The 19,988-nt window shown below is 41.0% G+C and overlaps 4 protein-coding genes and 1 long non-coding RNA gene across 5 annotated transcripts; 2 read left to right on the forward strand and 3 right to left on the reverse strand.

Annotated features, from left to right (window-relative positions):
- Nucleotides 1–313: 313 nt before the first annotated feature.
- On the reverse strand, nucleotides 314–2,783 carry LOC147217240 (nuclear factor 7, brain). Its single transcript, XM_086176026.1, has 6 exons — nucleotides 2,225–2,783; nucleotides 1,893–1,988; nucleotides 1,569–1,799; nucleotides 1,458–1,480; nucleotides 1,267–1,385; nucleotides 314–1,182 (listed from the first exon to the last, which is right to left on the reverse strand). The coding sequence occupies exons 1-6, from the start codon at nucleotides 2,612–2,614 to the stop codon at nucleotides 644–646; spliced, it is 1,398 nt and encodes a 465-aa protein (XP_086032152.1). The 5' UTR covers nucleotides 2,615–2,783; the 3' UTR covers nucleotides 314–643.
- A 4,124-nt stretch (nucleotides 2,784–6,907) lies between these two features.
- tubb4bl (tubulin, beta 4B class IVb-like) lies at nucleotides 6,908–9,693 on the forward strand. Its single transcript, XM_086175593.1, has 4 exons — nucleotides 6,908–7,076; nucleotides 7,866–7,974; nucleotides 8,115–8,225; nucleotides 8,329–9,693. Exons 1-4 carry the CDS (start codon nucleotides 7,020–7,022, stop codon nucleotides 9,384–9,386), a joined length of 1,335 nt encoding a protein of 444 aa, XP_086031719.1. The 5' UTR covers nucleotides 6,908–7,019; the 3' UTR covers nucleotides 9,387–9,693.
- A 240-nt stretch (nucleotides 9,694–9,933) lies between these two features.
- On the reverse strand, nucleotides 9,934–11,643 carry crb3a (crumbs homolog 3a). The gene is made up of 3 exons (XM_086176431.1): nucleotides 11,637–11,643; nucleotides 11,518–11,564; nucleotides 9,934–11,429 (listed from the first exon to the last, which is right to left on the reverse strand). Exons 1-3 carry the CDS (start codon nucleotides 11,641–11,643, stop codon nucleotides 11,220–11,222), a joined length of 264 nt encoding a protein of 87 aa, XP_086032557.1. The 3' UTR covers nucleotides 9,934–11,219.
- A 1,187-nt stretch (nucleotides 11,644–12,830) lies between these two features.
- Nucleotides 12,831–13,615, reverse strand: LOC147217243 (uncharacterized). The gene is made up of 3 exons (XR_015108927.1): nucleotides 13,374–13,615; nucleotides 13,142–13,229; nucleotides 12,831–13,015 (listed from the first exon to the last, which is right to left on the reverse strand). It is a non-coding gene; the product is annotated as an uncharacterized LOC147217243 (long non-coding RNA).
- A 567-nt stretch (nucleotides 13,616–14,182) lies between these two features.
- asf1ba (anti-silencing function 1Ba histone chaperone) lies at nucleotides 14,183–18,979 on the forward strand. The gene is made up of 4 exons (XM_086175774.1): nucleotides 14,183–14,560; nucleotides 15,301–15,416; nucleotides 16,622–16,798; nucleotides 18,197–18,979. Exons 1-4 carry the CDS (start codon nucleotides 14,452–14,454, stop codon nucleotides 18,386–18,388), a joined length of 594 nt encoding a protein of 197 aa, XP_086031900.1. The 5' UTR covers nucleotides 14,183–14,451; the 3' UTR covers nucleotides 18,389–18,979.
- The last annotated feature ends 1,009 nt before the right edge of the window (nucleotides 18,980–19,988 follow it).

Raw genomic sequence — 19,988 nt, forward strand, 5'->3', positions numbered from 1 at the left:
GCACCAACTGTATAGTAAACGTAATTTTCATGTCAATCATGTAGTCTGTGGCTGGACTGTCAAAAATAAATGGATGTTGGAAATCCTTCCTTGAAATCTGGTTTATCTCTGTTCCGATTTCATTTGAGTAAAAGATAAAATATCAATGGAATGAAGAGAGTTTGTTCCAAACAGACTATTGAATGCCGTGCATCGAAAATACGGTATGAACCCTTGCCAAAGCCATTTGTCCAAATGATAACGTTTTAGATTTAAACTGTGAGGGAACAGTTTTTAAAACATTCATTTGGGTTTGGCGCCATCGTGTGTACAAGAGAGTGAAGCCATTTATGAAATTCACTGGCGAGACCATGTGACAGTTTACTGATAATGTCTTTACTTTTGTCACATTAACCAGAAAATGGAAAAAATTAAAAAAGTCTCCCTTCTCAACAGGAAATTAATTTTCAATCCTCATATCACCACACACACACACACACACACACATGAACATATAGTGTGCAAAAAAACAAAGGGAACACTAGAACGACACAATGTAACCTCTCCAAGTGTTCCCTTTATTTTTTTGAGCAGAATATAAGGATTTCATATTCCCTAATGTAAAATTACCTCATATTCGTATTTCAATAAATAACAAATAACTCTAGTGATGCGACACGGTGATGAATACCTTCTCCGGCATGATTCTCAGCGGCTGACTGCTCTGTGTGTAAAAGTAAGGGAGTAACGTTTCTCCGAATGTGTGCGTGAACGCATATATGAGGGTGTCGTCGGAATTATCGACAAACGACAACATCCCCCCGTCGTAGTCCAGATGCACTTTGACTTCTTTGGGTGGTTTGGAGAGCGTCAGCGGCGTTGGGGGTGAGGTCATGGCCCGGAGATTCCCATCCCGAAAACACAACGTCCAGAAACCGTTTTCAGGCCGAGCACAGACCACGGCATTCCTTGTTAGAGATGAAGTGGCCACACCAAGGAGCCAGTCCTGATTGTTTCCCGTCTCCACGACCCAGCGGTGACTCCCTGAGCCCAGAGCGCTCATACCCACCACTTCCGCGCTCATGTGGAAGCGCTCGGGGTTGTCCGGGCGATAGCTGGGCTGCTTGATGTAGTTGAGGGAAGTGAAATTGTCAGACAGGATGAGGCACGGGTGGGCAGTGTTTGCGTCCAGAGTCACAGGCGCTGAATGACAGGAAATCATCCGAACAATAAGTTTTATAAATGACACAGAGCGCGAAGCACAAATAAGAGACTGCGGGAACTCACTGTAAACGATGTGATCGAGCATTTTCTCCCATGTCTTATATTTAAGGTTGGAGAGATGGTTCGTCACGTCGATCAGCAACCCAGACATGTCTGAACCGTGGGGTTCGAATCTGCGCTCACTGGAGAGACCATATCGTGAGGGTGTGACCGACGTTGTGTCGAAACAAAAGTTCGTCATTTTCTCGACTTACCTCCCCTGGATAGTTTTAAAATTCTGAGAAATAAATCAAATGAGCTCCGTCAAAGGGTGGATATTTTTAAGCATGGTAATTACAGGGTAAATGTGAAGAGACTGCACGCACCTTCAACAGGACGATATCGTCTTCTGTAAGTTGCTTCTTTATGATTTGGACAGTCTCCGTGAGGGACAGCACCTCTGCCGAGAGCTCCTTGATCTTATCATTCATCCTTGCAATCTTCTCCTCTTCTTCTTTCTTGAGCGCTGCCAATCTGGCCGACTCCTCACGGCGGAGGATTTGATGGAGCTCCCCAAACTGGAACTTAATCGACCTTTCTGTTTCCAGTGCTTGACTCTGAACATTAATACAAACTGCGATTTACATGACCTCCTCCTTTTTCATTTGTGATCAAACAAGTGAGATTTTTTTCCCCTCCGACTGAATTACCTTAATGTATTTAAACATGTCTGCCGATGTTTTGCTAATTCTTTTGAGGTTGTCCAGTTTCTCTTGCAGGCTCTTGAGAGACAAAGCAAGTTGATCCTGAAAACGAAACAGGCCCGTCAAGAAGGTCGACCGTCTGCGGCAGAGATAGTGAGTCTGTATTTTGAGCACTTGACATATTTTTGGCCTGGATTGACCGCTTTTAAAAGGCCAGACTAGTGGAACAGCATTCTACCTTTAGGTGTTACCTTTATTACCCTGCGAAAAAACAATAACAACCATCGGACACTTGATTCAAGTGTAAAGAAAAACATTTGTGCATCTATTTCTATTACCTTACACTCCAGCACTGCCTCGTCTATGGGCGAGCAGTCATGGGACTTGTGCAGTTTGGAAGACAGACACACCACACAAATAGGCTCTTTGTCCACCAGACAGAAGAGTTTCAGCTTCTCTCCATGTAGATTACAGTTGGTCTGCTCCTCCAACTCCGAGCTCTCTCTCCTGCTCTTCAGAACAGCCTCACAGACGTTCTTTAGTGCTAAGTTGCGGGGAGGACAGGACTTGGAGGATTTTTTCCTGCAGACTGGACAGTCACGCACGCCTTTCTCCCAGCAGCGTCTTAGACAGCTCCTGCAAAAGCTGTGACTACATGACAGCAGAACAGGGTCCGTGAAGATGTCACAGCAAACCGGGCATATAAGATCCTCTTCTGGAAGTGACATGATCACTATCCTCAACTAAAAGTCCACCGTTCAAAACAGCGCAAGCGGCCGGGTCAAAGATGACTCTTCTGTCAACAAAAAACATGAAAATCACAGCAGCGGGACAAGTTTGTCTCGTGAACCAGAATAGTGCCTCTCTATTGTTCTCAACATCAAGTCGGGAGCTTGTCTTTTGTGGGAGTCACTCCACTCATGAAGCTGTGTGAAAATATACTGTAGCTGGGCTGGGAAACAGGAAATGAAGCCCCATTGGCCAGTTGCTACAGAGTACAACCATTGGTAACTTTGTAAATGTCTGGAATGTAATCATGCAGGATATGAAAGTGAGCCAGCTCTCCAGTGCCACACATTGAACTTCATTTACAAATAATCGGCAGTCGGTGGCCATTTAAATCAGTGCGGCAAAAAAAAGTTTTTATCAACCGAAAACTGATATTGTGAAGTCTATCATGCAAATTCATTTTTATCCACACAAACAAAACTTACAGACTAATGACATGTTTTGCAAGAAAAAGGATTTTTTTTATAAATCTTCTTCTTCTTCTTCATCTCCTTTTAGCTTTTCCCTTCAGGGGTCACCACAGCAAATCGACCCTCTCCATTGAACCTTTTAATTCTCTGTATCCTCCTATCTCATACCAATTAACTTCATATCTTCTCTCACTACGTCCATAAATCTTCTCCTTGGTCTTCCTCTAATTCCAATTCCAGCGTTCGTCTACTAATATACTCACTATCCCTCCTCTGTATATGACCCAACCATCTCAGTCTGGCTTCTCTGACCTTCTCTCCAAAACATCTAACATGTGTTGTTCCTCTGATACTCATTCCTGATCCTATCCATCCTGTTCATTCCCAAAGAGAACCTATGCATTTTCATCTCTGCGACCTCCAGCTCTGCTTCCTGTCTTTTTGTAATTGTACCTGTTTCTGGGCCATACAGCATCACTGGTCTCACCACAGTCTCCTCCACCTTTCCACTCATTCTGGCTGATAGTCTTCTATCGCATAGTACCCCTAACACTTTTCTCCACCTATTCCAACCCTCTTGAACCCGTCTCTTCACCTCTTTTCAACTATCTCCGCTGCTCTGGACTGTTGACCCCAAGTACCAAAAATCCTCCAACTTCTTGATCTCCACTCCCTGTATCCCAACCATTCCACCTGTATGCCTCTTAGTTACAATAATAAGCACTCTACTCAACACTCAGCGACACCATACAGACATATACACATACACAAAATACAGATCCATGTGAAACAATGAAATAAAAAAAGAAAAGTGGCAAAGTACTTTAAAAAAACAAAATAAAAAAATGAAGAAAGGAAAAAAACGACATGAAGTTCTCTCGAACTTAGACACTTTAAACAGATCAGAACTCATAAGCATCATGTTGACTATTCTTTGGTACAAATTCAGTTATGCAACAGCCATGTTTACATGTTTACAAATCTGTGTGATATCTCTCAGTTACATTACGTGTGTCTTTCTTGATTTACTGTACGTGTGTGTAATACTGAGCATTCTTGGAAAAAAAAGACAAAAATATGCAAAAAATTAATGATGCAGGCTGGCCATAATTAGGGAACTTCATCGAGTTTTCAGAAGAGAGATAATATGCATATTATATATGTTGATCATCAGTTTTAGTTGTTAGAGGAATGGCAGTGTCCTGATTATGAAAACCTGATATATGTCTTGTCATTCTCCTTGGCATTTACAAACATGTGATCAATTTTGTAATTCCTTGTTGTATTTTAGTCAGTCTATCTTTTAACTTTATTATGAAATCACGGATTAGACAAAATTTGGACACTCCAGATTCTGAATGAAACACACAAAAAGGGTATAGCTTTACACCTTTTTTGTTTCCCTATACTCAAATCACGGCCCAAATCCGAGGGTTATTCTTTTTCCTCAACCAAAGATGGGTTTGTGTGTGTAGCATTTGATACTTGGAGGCTGTCTCACAACAACTGATCAAAATCTATATTCTCTCTCTGTTTGGCAAAAAATCTCATCCTAAGAATTAACTCTGAGAGCATATCTGGTGCAAGCACAATAAATAGTCAGCAAAAGAATGATACAAATAATTAAATTTGCTTAACAATGACGATGGAGACCTGAAGGTCAACTTGTGAATTAAAAACTGTTTTGCCAATGTGATATATATATCACTGATTTTTTTTTTAAGTATTTTTCCCATGTTTTTTTTAACTTATATATATATATATATATGTGTGTGTGTGTATGTGTGTGTGTGTGTGTGTGTGTGTGTGTGTGTGTGTGTATGTGTGTTTATATATATATATATACATACATACACTATAAACATATTGATCTACTTAACACATTTGTCAAAAGGTCTGTGATTTAAAAAAACAAAAATAAAAACTTTGTACAGGTATAGTCCTTTTCCAACAAGATCCACAAAACTTTTAGTGAATCAAAATAACAAGTCATCAGAATATTGTATAGAATGTGATAATGGCTCTGCATTTTCGAAAACATTGGTCAAATTATGAAAAGTTCAGCAAGATTTGAGGTTGGAAGCGATTTTACTAGACACACAGACACACACACAAACGTACGTGATCATGTATGCACACACACACATGCATCACAGTGGCTCAGTTAAAAATTGAGCTAAGTTAATAGCACCATTTATGACACTAATTATCAATATATTGTTACTCCAAGGGAAGCTCCCTGGAGACATTAAACTTGTGAAAGTGTTTCCTCTAGATTAGAAACACAATAAACAGACTGGTTTACGTTCTGAGTGAAACATTTCAGAAAGATTTACAAACCATGTCAACATTTTAAGAGGTAGTCACAAATTACTACGGCATTTTATGTTTTCTTGCTTAACTAACTACATTAGGAGGCAAAATCACCTTGGCAGACTGTTATACGGTGCCATTGGACTATGTTATATGGTATTGTTAGGCTTTTAAAAGCCTAGCCACAATGTGTCAAGAAAATTTTCCGGATGAACATACATGAGTAAAGAGACCAGAAGATCACTCTGCTTGTGTGTTTTATTCTTGCAAGAAGGGAGGATCACACCAGAGCGCTCAAGGCTGTCTGCAGAGTCTTCCAGGGGATAAGGTGGAGCAGCAGGGATCAGGCGATTGTAACAGGAAGGAAACAATTCCATATTTGGTTTTGGGATGAATCAATGAGATCTAGATATTACAGGAGTAAATTCACAAGATTCAAATCGTGATATGACAAAGGCTTACTTTGATACAGAGTATATAACACAATGGCTTCTTTTGGTGATATAGAGATACATGTAAATTTCCATTACAAAAGGTGCAATGCCGGTGTTACAATCCTTTCTAATCACTAACAAAGACCAAACAATTGTTTTGTTATTAAGATGGAATTTGTTGCATGCTTTACCTTTTTCTCCACGGATTTGGTTTCCACCTGTCAATATCATGTCTGTCTCTTTCTCTGGTATTTTGAGTAAGATCTGTAACAGATATTGGGTCTCAACACATTATATAATAAACAATCGATTGGATTTGTTCTAACTAATTGCCAAGCAAACAGAGGCTAACAGAGAGCAATAGAATGTAATGAATGCTAATATGAGGCTAACCTGGGTTTTCTAAAACATACTGGTGTACGCCAGTGTGTGTGCTTATTCATTGCTAAAAAGATGTAAAAAGACAGTTATCTACCATTCAAGTGACTATTGAAATCAGCGTAAAGCTTACAGATGTACAATACAAATATGTTCAAAAATGATAATGTGTGTTTCATATATGTGTAGGGAAACAGACTGCTAGCTGTGCTACTATCTTAATTTATTCTTACTTTTGCCATTTTAATGCTTTTATCGTTTTCATTTCCTTATTTCCTTAAAATCTGTATTTTGTGTGTGTACGTTGTCCTTGAGAGTTGAGAAAGAGGCCTTTAATTCACGGCAATTGGCAAATGACTGTGTGGATTTGTTGCTATTGCTAACACGCTAATTAGCTACTGAGAAAGCTAACGCAGGTATAAGTGTTGCTTTTTTCATTCGTTTCTTGAGGTAAAGTACGTTCTACGTAGGGTTTTCGCTATCTCATGGCAGTGTGTGTGTGGGGTGTGTGTGTGTGTGTGTGTGTGTGTGTGTGTGTGTGTAGAGAGAGGGAGGGGAATTGACTGATGCGGCTCCTAGCTCCGCATCCTATCCGCCATTTCCACGGCTTTTGGTCCCGCCCTCTCTCCTCCGATCTATGGTTGCCATGACGATGACGTCAAGTTGCGCCACCGTCTGGGCCCGGCGGAAGCTCCGGGAGGCGGCGCAACAAATCGCTGACCGTCGAACTGCTGGACCCCCATCATCCGGTGCGAACCTCCGACTCGCAGAAGTGCCAGTTTCCACTCCGCTCTCCGACCACCCCGAAAATGCGCGAAATCGTGCACTTGCAAGCCGGTCAGTGCGGAAACCAGATCGGAGCGAAGGTATTCTACGGTTTTCTCGCTTTATCTTTCTGTGTATTCAAGTTAGACGGGTCCAGCGTTCCCGCAGACAACCGGAGAGGATTCGTTTAATCCATCCTCTGGAGAATTTTCCAGAAGGAATTCTTGAGCGGGCAGTTTTATTGTTTTTCCTCTCCCTCACCCTAATATCCTTGTGATTATTTCATTGAAAACCATCTGTTTTTTTCTCTGCAGCTCGGGTTTAGGATTAACGTGTGCACAGATTATGCAACACCGAGGAATATTAAATGATAAGGCATTTTATAGATTTTGATTAATGAAAGAAAAATATACCGTTGCGTTTTTTTCTCGAGTTTTTTGTTGTTAAAATAGGTAGGAAAAAAACGATAAGGTAGATTTAGGATTATTGTAATTTTTCATGAGCTTCCTCCCCTCCCCCTCCCATAGTATGACCTATTTTAGGTCATACTACGTGGATTCCTTCTTGCAAAGAAACAACTTGACTCATCACAGCCTGTATAAGAGTTATTATATGAACAAGTTATTTATATTTTCTAGCACCACGGGTGAGGGGGCACTGCAGTATTATCAGAAAATTCTGATCAGTTTGCCTCCTCTGTCGTAGAGTCCGCGTTTTAAACTCCCACTTGTGCATTCACTGCGACATTCAGTGTCTTTTGCATCTTTCCACGTCATTGTGCCCGCAACACTAGAAAAGTCTTTTGAGTTGTTTGAGCATTTGAGCCTTTTACTTTGGCTTAAATCCTGACCTATTCCACGACTCCACCCTTCTGCGTCCTATTTTTGCAGTTCTGGGAAGTGATCAGCGATGAGCATGGCATCGATCCCACCGGTACCTACCATGGAGACAGTGACCTCCAGCTAGACAGGATCAGTGTCTATTACAACGAGGCCTCAGGTAACCCAGGTGCAAGGTGCACCACCTCCACTGCTTTACCTCTTTGCACAATTATTTGCATGCTTCCTCTAACATAACACTGAATGCATTTTGATTCAGTGTAATATATACATGTTGCTGTGTTTTCTTCTTGGCCTCAGGTGGAAAATATGTGCCCCGAGCCATCCTGGTGGACCTGGAGCCTGGAACAATGGACTCCGTCAGGTCCGGACCTTTCGGGCAGATCTTCAGACCCGACAACTTTGTCTTTGGTAGGCTCTGCACGCTCTGACCGCATTTTTTGATTGCCTTGTTCATGGCAGCATGCCTGTGTGTCCTACATTTGCTTGATGACTCTGCTACTTTTGACTACAGGCCAGAGTGGCGCTGGAAACAACTGGGCCAAGGGTCACTACACTGAGGGGGCAGAGCTGGTCGACTCTGTCTTAGACGTCGTGAGGAAAGAGGCGGAAAGTTGTGATTGCCTCCAGGGTTTCCAGCTCACTCACTCCCTTGGCGGTGGCACTGGCTCAGGGATGGGCACCCTGCTCATCAGCAAAATCCGCGAAGAGTATCCTGATCGTATCATGAACACATTCAGCGTGGTTCCTTCTCCCAAGGTGTCCGACACAGTGGTAGAGCCCTACAACGCCACTCTCTCCGTCCACCAGCTGGTAGAGAACACAGATGAAACCTATTGCATTGATAATGAAGCTCTTTATGACATCTGCTTCCGCACACTTAAACTCACCACCCCCACCTACGGAGATTTGAACCATCTGGTATCCGCCACCATGAGCGGGGTCACCACGTGCTTGCGTTTCCCCGGCCAGCTCAACGCCGATCTCCGCAAACTGGCGGTCAACATGGTGCCCTTCCCACGTCTGCACTTCTTCATGCCCGGCTTTGCCCCCCTGACCAGCCGTGGCAGCCAGCAGTATCGCTCCTTGTCCGTGCCCGAGCTCACCCAGCAGATGTTTGACGCCAAGAACATGATGGCTGCCTGCGACCCGCGTCACGGTCGCTACCTCACCGTCGCCGCAGTGTTCAGGGGACGCATGTCCATGAAAGAGGTTGATGAGCAGATGCTGAATGTGCAGAACAAGAACAGCAGCTACTTCGTTGAGTGGATCCCAAATAATGTGAAGACCGCCGTATGCGACATCCCGCCCAGGGGTCTGAAAATGGCCGCCACTTTTATAGGCAACAGCACGGCAATCCAAGAACTGTTCAAGCGCATCTCTGAGCAGTTCACTGCCATGTTCCGCCGTAAGGCCTTCCTCCACTGGTACACCGGCGAGGGCATGGATGAGATGGAGTTCACCGAGGCTGAGAGCAACATGAACGACCTGGTGTCCGAATACCAGCAATACCAGGACGCCACTGCTGAGGAGGGCGAGTTTGAAGAAGAGGGAGAGGAGGAAGTCGCCTAAAATCCCAGTTCCCTGAAGATTATTTCAAATCACCGTCTCCAGGCTCCATTCAACCCATCACTTTACTGAATTGTCCATCACATGCTAAAAAATTGTCACCATCTTGATCAGTGTTGCACTAGAGTAAGATGTTTCTTAACTGATACTAGTAAAGTTTGTGGTTCTTGTGTTGGTATATGTCAAGAATGCTCCATGTCATTGACATCCTTACATCTGTCCTGCCGTTGCCTCGCCAAGTTCAAAAGCAAGTGATTTTAACTGTGAAGCCTTGAAATTGGAACATGATTAAAATCTGATTGAAAGGCCAGTTTAATGCGGCTCTGGGTATTTATTCATTTTTAATTTGATGTCATTACACGTTTCTCCTCGATTTCTGTCCTGTTCATCAGAGGTTTGTAATAATTTATCAAAGAGAAAGATGATAAGATACAAACTTAGATTACGAATAGTTTATTGGGTCTCTTGACTGAAATGAATGTATAATACAGCATCCCTTCAATCACCAGGACACTGCTTAAGACAAAATAAACAAACTGGAACTGTTAAGTTCAAGTATTCAAAAGCCTTTATAGATTAAAATCATTTAAGATAAGCATGGTGAAGATTAACATTATTTTCACCAGCTTTGTACAATGTCTTCAATGTTTGATTTACTTGCTTATGTACTCCGCTGAACTTTTCACACTCTGCTATCTACCAACCTTATCATCTGTGCTGTTTCAACCCAGGCACCAGTGGTTGAGTGGTTAGCAGTCCTGGTTAAATTCCAACTGGAGCCTTTCTGTGTGGATCTATGCTTGTGTGGATCCTCTCCAAGCTCTCCTGTGACTGTTAAAAAACTATGCAGAGGGTTAACTGAGGTCTGTAGGTGTAAATGAGTTTGTAAATGGTTGCCTGTCTATCTATTGCCCCGCTATTAACTGGCAACCGGGCCGAATTAAATTCCGCCCATTGCCCAGTGATGGCCTGGTTTTGGCCCACAATCCTGTGCATTGGAGAGATAGTGAAGCCAAAGACCAAATGGATGCATGTTTTGAGTCCTGGCATGAAACATATGCACTTTCTTTAACAAAAAAACTCTTTTTCTTTATTTTGATATTGGTTTAAATATGCGACACATTTAAATTTCATTTCTAATGTCCTTCTGCTAAAAGAACAGGTTAGTGTCTTGTACCAAGTTTATTGACTTGACACGTGTACAAAGAGATCATCTATTTGATAAAAGCATAAATAAACATGCAAAGATTTTGTAAAACACAGCTGCATGATTATAGGGCAATTGATTAAATGAATAAAACACAATTATGATTACTTCTTAAACATTTAGTAATGTAAACAATAGGATTTCCAAATGAAACCTCTAACAGTTAGAGCTGTTTTTCAGATTGATAAGTTATTGAATTAAAGTAATATTCAGGAGACAGAAATTATTTGTCAGCCTCTTGAAATGTAATCGGGCAAATGTGCTACAACTAGTCTGTATAGATTTTGTCAGTTAAAACGTTATGTAATCCAAAAAAAAAAAAAAAAAAAACACACAAAAATCAAAGTGAAGTTTGAATGATCGCCAGCATTAATAAAATATACAAAATATGTCAATGTGCATGCAATACTGCAGCACCTCTTTCATTTGGCCAGGTGGGTAATCTTCCATACCATATCAAAATGTCTCGAGAGGCACTGGAAGACCCATTCATGTATTTGTTTTTCCTACACGTAGCACTTTTGAAAAAGCAGTCAGTCGACGCATCATGTTCCAATGCTCTACGTAGGTCAGTCTTTCAACAGTCAGCAGGAACACGCAGGAACAACACGAAACAAATCCAAAAAGTCCTAGATGAGTCTTTCCTCTTTTGGTAGCTTCAGCGCATCTGGTACAGACACACTGCGCACACCGCACTGCTCCTCTGCACTGGGTCTGTACGTTCCCTCAGTCTGACGTTTCTTCTTCACCACACAGAAGAGCCAGCATACAACAGCAAGGATGATGGCAAGAACGCTCAGAGTGACTGTCGGGGCCACAATGGCTGCTATGTTGGGTTCCTGCGAATGGGAAAGTAATGGACATAGATCATTTTGGGCACCCTCCATGGTGTCTGGTGTTTCTACAGCAAAGAAAAGAATCACTTACATTTGTGCTGTTATTACTGTGGTTATTGGGAGGGAGCGAAGATGACCCTATGGGAAGAAAAAAACAATGAGGTAACAATACTTATTCTCTTGCGTAATCAAGCTCGTGCAGGTGATTACGAGCCATTTTCTAACTAATTCAATTTATGGTTAAACTGTAATCCTCACACATTAGTTTTAGTTGGGTTTTCAAATAGTGTGGTTAATGTGCAAACACTGGAGGTTGTGCAGCCCCCGCTCCCCCTTCAAATATTGATGTTGAATCTGTGAATGGCAGTTGCACAAAAAAAAGAATGCAATTGAATGCTCCATTAAAACTGCTATAACTTGCAATGCATATAAAAAATAATCTGACTGCTGTTCTTGAACTACTTTAACTATTTTAAACCTTTAGCACTGAAGCCCCCCTCCTCCTCATGCAGTCTGAAGCATAGTGTGTGATATGGTCACTATGGTTTTATTTCAAACAGGTCCTTGAAGATGACTAAGGAATAAAATAATTAGACCACACATGCCAACTAACCTTTTAACTAATTGAGTAACAGTAGGTAGCCCTAAACCCAACAACCCCTGTGGATTAAGGTCTTGGGAAACAGGACAATTTTAAAAAGCAGATTAACATCACCATTGTTAGATTTGTGAAAGTCTTACTGAATACTTTTTTTCCCCAAATCTGGTGGTTTGTGTTTAATTTGATGCTTTATCATTTGAATGCCTCCTGTCCTGATATTTCAAGTTTTGAAACTCATGCACTCCATTACTCCAGGTAGAATTTTTCAGTGACATCACCAGCTTACACAGTAACTACTTCACATGGGGACTGAATCAGGTGCAGTTCAAGAATGTGGAGTGTGGCTGCAGTGCAGTCAGCTGAGTCAAACACTTGCTTGGGTTATGGAGAAAAGTAAAAAAAAAAACAACTAATTTACCCTTAACAGAAACGACACGTTTGCTTTCAGTCCAACAAAAGAAAAGGAAAAAAACAATTAACTGTGTTGGGTAAAGAGGGTAAGAGCTTTTGAACCCACACAGTTCTGCTCAGTGAATAATTCACCAGAGCAAATAAGTCCACTTTGCAAAAACAGCACAACTTGATAAGACAGTCAAAACTGGTTCTGCACAGAATAAAAAGCCTGAAAGAAAGTGCTGCAAAGTTATATTCTGCTGTGCTCCATGTGCTATGTATAGAACACAGTAATCCGTTCATAATTATAGTTGTGTATCATTGTAAAACTCGTGTGGTTGTGCGTAAGTGTGGCCGAGAGTATGTGCTTTGTTCGAGTGTGGTCACAGGTTAGATGATGGCTGAGAGACTCACCCCCCACGGGAGTGCCGCTCAGCACCAGCAGCAAAACACAGCCCACCGCAAAGCCCGGCGTGGGCGCCGCGTCCGGACACGCCGCCATCCCCGCACCCGTGACCGGCGGGGCCCGGCGGGGGCGGCGGGGGCGGCGGGGGCGGCGGGGTGCGTCAGCTCGGGTCCATGTCATCGGGGCGCCCTGCGCAAAACCGGGCGCTGTTACAGTTTAAATTTGAATCACCAGGAAATCAGGTGAATCATGCATTGATATCTACATTGTATTAATATTTTACTTGATTTTTCTTTTCCCTTTTCACGCACATACCTTGGTTCAGGTGACACGGGAGGGACAACGGGAAGTTTACTCACGGATGAAGCATGTTGGTTCCGCCTCGGTCAGTCATAATATGGAACTGTAAAACAGGGTTTGATCCGAAGGTGCTTAGAATTTATGAGATACCTGACTGCATCCTCCCCCACAGGCGTTACATGCAAAGCTTTTTTTTTTTAACTTCTCCTCAAATCGCCATTGATCACATGATGCGGTGTTACATTACCTGAGCGCAGCTACCTGTCGCACGGCGGACAGATCCTCCTTTGTGCGGTGTTGGAGAGGGGCAGTCCAGTGAAGCAGAGAGGACCTCCTGTTGCCATCGAAACTCTACCAAAAATACTTTCCCCCCTTCTTTATATCAAAAAGCAGCCTTGGACTTTTTCTGACATATTCCTAATCTTGACATCCAATATGACTGACTCTCTCCTGTGTGCCAGGTTGTTCCCACTTGCTCCAACCTGGACTGTCGCTTTTCACCTAGCAACCTGTTTTGTTGGGTGCTGGCAAGCAATAGCGCCTCCATCAGGTTTCATGTTTCCCGACATGAGAAAGGATATCAACATTCCAGAGATATTTTTTGGATGAATTCGGCAGCCAGCTGGTCCACTGTAGTCTAATCCCCGCCTAATCTCCCACACTCAGACTTGGAGGGGTAACGAAAACGCAGGTTGTAATCTCTGGTGCACCGATAGTTTTTGTTTTGCAGCCTGAAAGCATTGAGGCGTTTTTTTGAGAAGCAGTTGGAGTTCATCTAATGAGAAACCCTCCATTTCCTTGCAAAAGGTAGTCAATCTAATGTACTGTCTGCAAGGAGAGAGTCAGTCTGAAAATATAGGAAGCTTCATCTGCTATTTTATTTTATTTTATTTTATTTTATTTTATTTTATTTTATTTTATTTTATTTTATTTTATTTTATTTTATTTTATTTTATTTTATTTTATTTTATTTTAAAAGTCACCCAATGATTCACAAGGGGGCGTTTGTGTCTCCACTCGACGCGATCCTTCTCGCTTGCCGTAGGCGCGGAGAAACCTGGGTAGATTCGTTAAAGCGGCGGGAGAGCGGTGAAAATATCCTTACATTTTATGACAAATTCACGCCTTCTGGTGATATTTAGCGGCTCGGCGTGGATTTAATCTAAAACTTGAGATTTAAGTGGAGTAAGCGGATGGGTTTTTCGTGGGTTTAATTGACGTGGTTAATTGTCCGCGCATTTTTTGCTTTCAAAGCATTCCCCGGGAAACTCGCTTTTTTTCTGCCGTTGTTTTGTGCGTTAGCGTCCTCTTAGCACCCAGCAACAATGGCGAAGGTACAGGTGCTTAACGTTGCTGTCTTGGATAACCCCAGTCCCTTTGGAAACCCCTTTCAGTTTGAAATAACTTTCGAGTGTATGGAAGACCTCCCCGAAGGTAGGTGACCTGTAAGAGTTGTTATTGGTACGGATTTGATGCCGAAACGACCGTCTTGCACAATTTTGGCTAACAGTGAAACCATAGGTTAGCTGACTTGCATTAACCGTCTCGACTCTTGTGATAATGAAAATGACATCTCAAGAAGTTTCACTTCAAAACAAAGAACACTGCGTACGTCCCCACGGTAGACGCATATGTGACATCTTATCTGAAAATATAATCTGAACGTCTCGTGGAACCTTCTTAGTATAAACAATAAGTGAAGTCCTAGAGCATCTCAAAGTTAACATTAGTTACATCTTCCAAGTGTATTAGCTGCTGCACTCTGCACTCTGGTAATTGTAGTTCTGGCCACCGTGCTATTGTTTCGAGAGGTAAATATCTACTTTTTTGAGTAATTATTCGTTGATTCACACTGTTCATAAGGAATGCCAAAGCCTGAGGTCTATAATGTACTTATTTGAGTATATAGTCCTGTTAAGTTAATTACCCTCTGGGATTAATGCAATCTCTATCTAGTTTTTGTCCTTTGTTTATTTGGAGACATATTTGTGTATAAAGTGTCCTCTATGGTGAATCAGACATAAGTAACACTAATCCTGGGTTTAGTACTTATACATTACTTTTTTCTTTTTTTGGACGTAAATTAATCATAAGTATGATCTGTTGGGATTATAATCTTGTCTGCAAAGTTGTTGGTTGACACATCTATGGAACGTTGTGTTTTGCTCTTTCAGATTTGGAGTGGAAAATAATTTACGTTGGCTCAGCCGAGAGTGAAGAGTACGATCAAATCCTTGACTCTGTCCTGGTTGGTCCAGTACCTGCTGGAAGACATATGTTTGTGTTTCAGGTGAGATAGTCGTTTTTGTTACCCGAGTCATGAATAGTGAAAAACAGCTTTCCACATCCTGTCAAACCAACATGAGTTTTTCTTTGAGCTGACCAATGTATCAAGATATACCAAAACAATTAATATTACCTCTGCAGTCTGTATACAATTCTTGGTCATAGATCTCTGAATATTTAGTGCAAATGAGTCTGCAGCAATTTACATCTGTCATAGACTGTTAAATTGTAACTTACCCATGGCAATGTTCTAGTTGTTCTAATAATTGTTACTGCTGTTTAAAATTCGGATACGCCAAGGAGACAGAGAGACTCATCACAGCAGTAGAAGTGCATCCAAGTAATAGTTTGTGTATTGGCACTACTCAGTTAAACTAGGAGATACACGTGTAGAACCGTGATGTCAGCTGTGGTATAAGCGTCACATCAAGCTGATGCAAAAAGTTTAAAGCAGTCTTAAGACACAGGACCAGTCACATATTAGGGGTCAGTTCTTATCTTTATTTTCAAGAGGAAAACACTGTGATGCAAGAAATAAGTCTTGAAGGACCTCTAGTCGAAAAGATTTTCTGGTAATCAGGACCATGAGGTAAATTCTGTCTTCGGGGAGTGGTAGGAAGACCAATTTAATTTTCAACTGTATCGATTCAAGGTAACACATTAAAAATGGCTAACAAGCTAACACTCACATTCTGCACTACAAATGAAATGAAAGCAGAATAGAAACGGCACTCTGGGCTTTGTATCTCATTGATTAAGACATTAAGAAACAAAGATATCGGTTTGTGTGTAATCATGTTCACCCCATGGATTGGGGAGGGGTTGCAGGAACGCTCGTATTAGGGAGTTTCAACATTTTAAGGTTTTGCTCACATTGTCAGTCAAGATGGCAAACTGATACGGCAACAGTTGTTACACAGGCGCATAATAATATGGAATAATGAACCAGAAAGCTAGTTTTTCATGAGGTGGAACAGAAGAGATTGCAGATGTATATCTGCCAGGTGTAAGGCAATATGCTTTTACAATAGAATCCACATACAGAAATATTTGCTCAAAAAAGGCAACATTTATGAATCATATTTTGAAATCCTGCTTGATAATATGTCAGTGTATGACAGCTTTGATGACCTAACCTTGTCTACAATTATTTAGGCATTCCCTTTTATTTTTACAATTTATATTGGTGTTCTTTTCTTGTTTTAACAGGCGGATGCCCCAAACACTGGACTGATTCCTGAGAGTGATGCAGTTGGTGTCACTGTTGTCCTTATTACATGCACATACCGTGGCCAGGAATTCATACGCATCGGTTACTATGTGAATAATGAGTACACAGACCAAGAGCTTCGTGAAAATCCACCAATCAAACCAGACTACGCTCAGGTCAGACGAATGCTTAATCTCTGTCAACCTTACTTGTTAAGTCCTCATGCGGTCTTTTTTCAAAGCATAGAAAGAAGTAAAGCTTTATTGTCATTGTAAAGTGAAGTACTGTATAACGTAATTCCCTTGATATTATTATGTTGCACTTTAAAGTGACAATAAAGCTTGTCTGTGAATCCTTTAAAACTGACATGAAGTGCTTTTACGACTCCGTTTGCTGGCAGCCCATTTCTTATTGGAAACGCGTTGAATATTTGCTCAAAACTATATTATACCTAACTTTGCTTAGAATGCATTTATCTATCTTTGATCATGTGTTTTTTTTTTTGTTTGTTTTGTTTTGGGAGTGCAGTTAATGACCAGTGTAATGCTCTAATTGGTTGTGAAACTCTAATCATTCAAGTCTGAACTTGCACTTTGGAACAGGAAACTCAACACTCTTCTAGAGTGCCTATTTAATCCAAGCCACTTCACTTAAATTAGCAGAAATGTTGCAATTTTGAAAATACATCACCACTGTGCTAATATAAAATTGCCTTTATCTGTGGTAAATGAATTTGTTTGTTGGCATTATGGTTTAAGCGTGGTTGAAATTTGCATGATGCATAGGCGGCATTTTAAAAATACTACATTCCTACAAATGGGTGACAAATAAGGGAAAAAAACAATACAAGAGTGGTAATGGACAGCAGTGAACATCCCAACCAGCTTAAATGCTCTTTGGCACAGAACTTGCCATGAACTCACTGCTTCAAAAATATGTTAACTAGTGAGGTATTCTTGGCAAATACTGCCATAATTTTCTTTTCAAACATGCTCAGGTGGTTTGAGATTAAGTGACTCAGAGGGTTATATCACCTCCATTTTATTTTAAGTACTTCTTTTCATTGCTGTCAGCCACATTTGCATTTGTTTTATTCAGATTTTTCCATTCATGCCTATATTGTGATCGTAAGAGCAATAAAATTTGGCATTTAGCATTTTACTGATGGACGATATCTTGGATCATAACTGATGCCTGACAGTCTTAATTGAGGTTAAGGCAGTCCACCTGTGCTCGAGCAAGCCTATGCTGCTGCTAATGGTTAGACTTTGTGAATATTCAGATTAGGTTGTGAAGTATTTATGTTGAATCATTATTTTTACACACTATTAAATATACACTCTCTTTTTATTTAATAAGAATAAGAATAAGAATAAGAACAACTTTATTAATCCCGAAGGAAATTGCAGTGCCAGAGTTACAGAATATAAAACAGTAATAAATAATAAAAGAAAGGCAGAATTAGAAATAAAAATAAACTATAAACTATAAAGTGACAATTTGATAATTGTACTTAACAGGCTTTCCTTCTATATATATCATCAATTTAAAGTGTCTTTGTCTACTCTTCTCAGCTCCAAAGAAATATTCTGGCATCAAACCCTCGTGTTACCAGATTCCATATAAACTGGGAAGGATGTGCTGAGCGAATGGAAGATTCTGAAAATGTGGATCCCACATCAAACTCCATGCTCCCTCCATCTTGTCTTCCTGGCAAAGCTCCACCTTTGGGAATATTACCAGATAATTCTATGGACTGCTTATAAAGATGACCCTGCCTGAGAGTTGATTCAGAACTAAGACCTACTTTTGAAGAATGCCTGGGGACTTTCTAGAATGGATGTACTGAAGCTTTTTTTTTTTTTTTTTTGCCTTATAGCTGCCATTATTTCCCTGAAGTTTATTATCCAGAACTGTCTCACCCTGAGCTTCAGGTGAGTGTGTCCAGGGTTTTGAAGATCTCTCTGGAATATCCATTCTACATCAATCGGGACTCACTTCTCATTAAGCAATATTGAATTAGTTTAACTCTTCGAGGGGGAAAAGTAACGGTGAAATAATGCAGTTGAACTGAACCACAATACAAAGCTGTTGTTATTCACCTCTTCCTTTCTTTCAGTTTGTAGCAGTGTGGATTTATACTTACATAGATTAAAGCACTGCAATAATAAGCAAGTGAATCATAATCTTTTTTCTCTCTGAATTTAAACAGAAAAGAATGACAGATTGCACTTAAACCTTTCTTACCTACATTTTGGACTTTGGATGGGCTGTGTATGAGCTATATAACTTCCCTCATGTTTTTTTGTGTGTGTTTGCAAATTCGTGTTCCTAAGAATAAAAACATTGTTTTGTTATGTCTTTGGCACTTATTTTCGTTGTGATCTAGAGTTTCTGTTTTTATTTTATTTTCATGAATTATTGAATTGAAAGGACAGAACATGATACAAGCTCGTGTTTTTTTATCGCTGCAGGGAAAGCTAATTTTATTAAGTTGGACACAACATAATGTCGAATTTAAAACGTGTGAGTAACCCCTTATATATTATTCTGCTAAAAATAGCCTCTGTTAACGTCACACCCAATTACAGCTCGGTCGGGCTACAGGGGCGGCTAGGTTACAAAAACGGCTTTGTGAAACGCGGTGCTTGGATAATCATAACAAAGCAGCTTTTGATTTTTTTAATGTCCTCTCTTCTTAGTGTGATAAATACGAAACAATTATTTAAAATAAAAGGGAAAAACAAAACGGGGATACAGTTGGGGGACGTATTGGCTACGAGCAAATCTTAAAGGCGGGGCTAAACTGAGCGGCCCAATCGAATCCATGAAATAATTGCATATATTATTTTTCACCCAATCCGTGCTTGACATTTGACGTCTGCCATGAAGGTATCACGCAATGTAGCCAATCAGACGCAACCAGAGAGGGGACTCGCTGGATGGATGACTGGAGTTTCCCTTGCGGTCTCAAGATTAATGGAAAGGGTCTGTTGATCTTAAGAATCCTCTGTCAGAGGGTTGGTCCAAGGAAACCTTTGCACTTGACGCCTACCCCCGAATCGAATGGAGATATATTCACCTGAAAAAATTCAACGGAAAAGAGGAATAACCCGGACTCCACTTTTGTTACCCAGGTCTCAGTAGAAAAGGCCTGCCTGAACATATAGCACCTGGTTAGTTCAGGCCAGGGTACGACTACGAGGGACGCTAACAGCTAACAGCTTTTTAAACCGAAAAACGACTTGTCTTGTGTCCTGGACTGGGTTTTGGATACGACAGGCCATCTCTGCAAACAAGGGACAGTCTTGTTATCGCCCAATTCGTCGGTGCTCGTTTGACAATTGACGAGCTAATCAAGCTAAC

Source organism: Fistularia commersonii, chromosome 28 (genome assembly GCF_037954325.1).
Source record: "Fistularia commersonii isolate RoL2024-O1a breed Wild chromosome 28, RoL_Fcom_v1.0, whole genome shotgun sequence".
Lineage (NCBI taxonomy): Eukaryota > Metazoa > Chordata > Actinopteri > Syngnathiformes > Fistulariidae > Fistularia > Fistularia commersonii.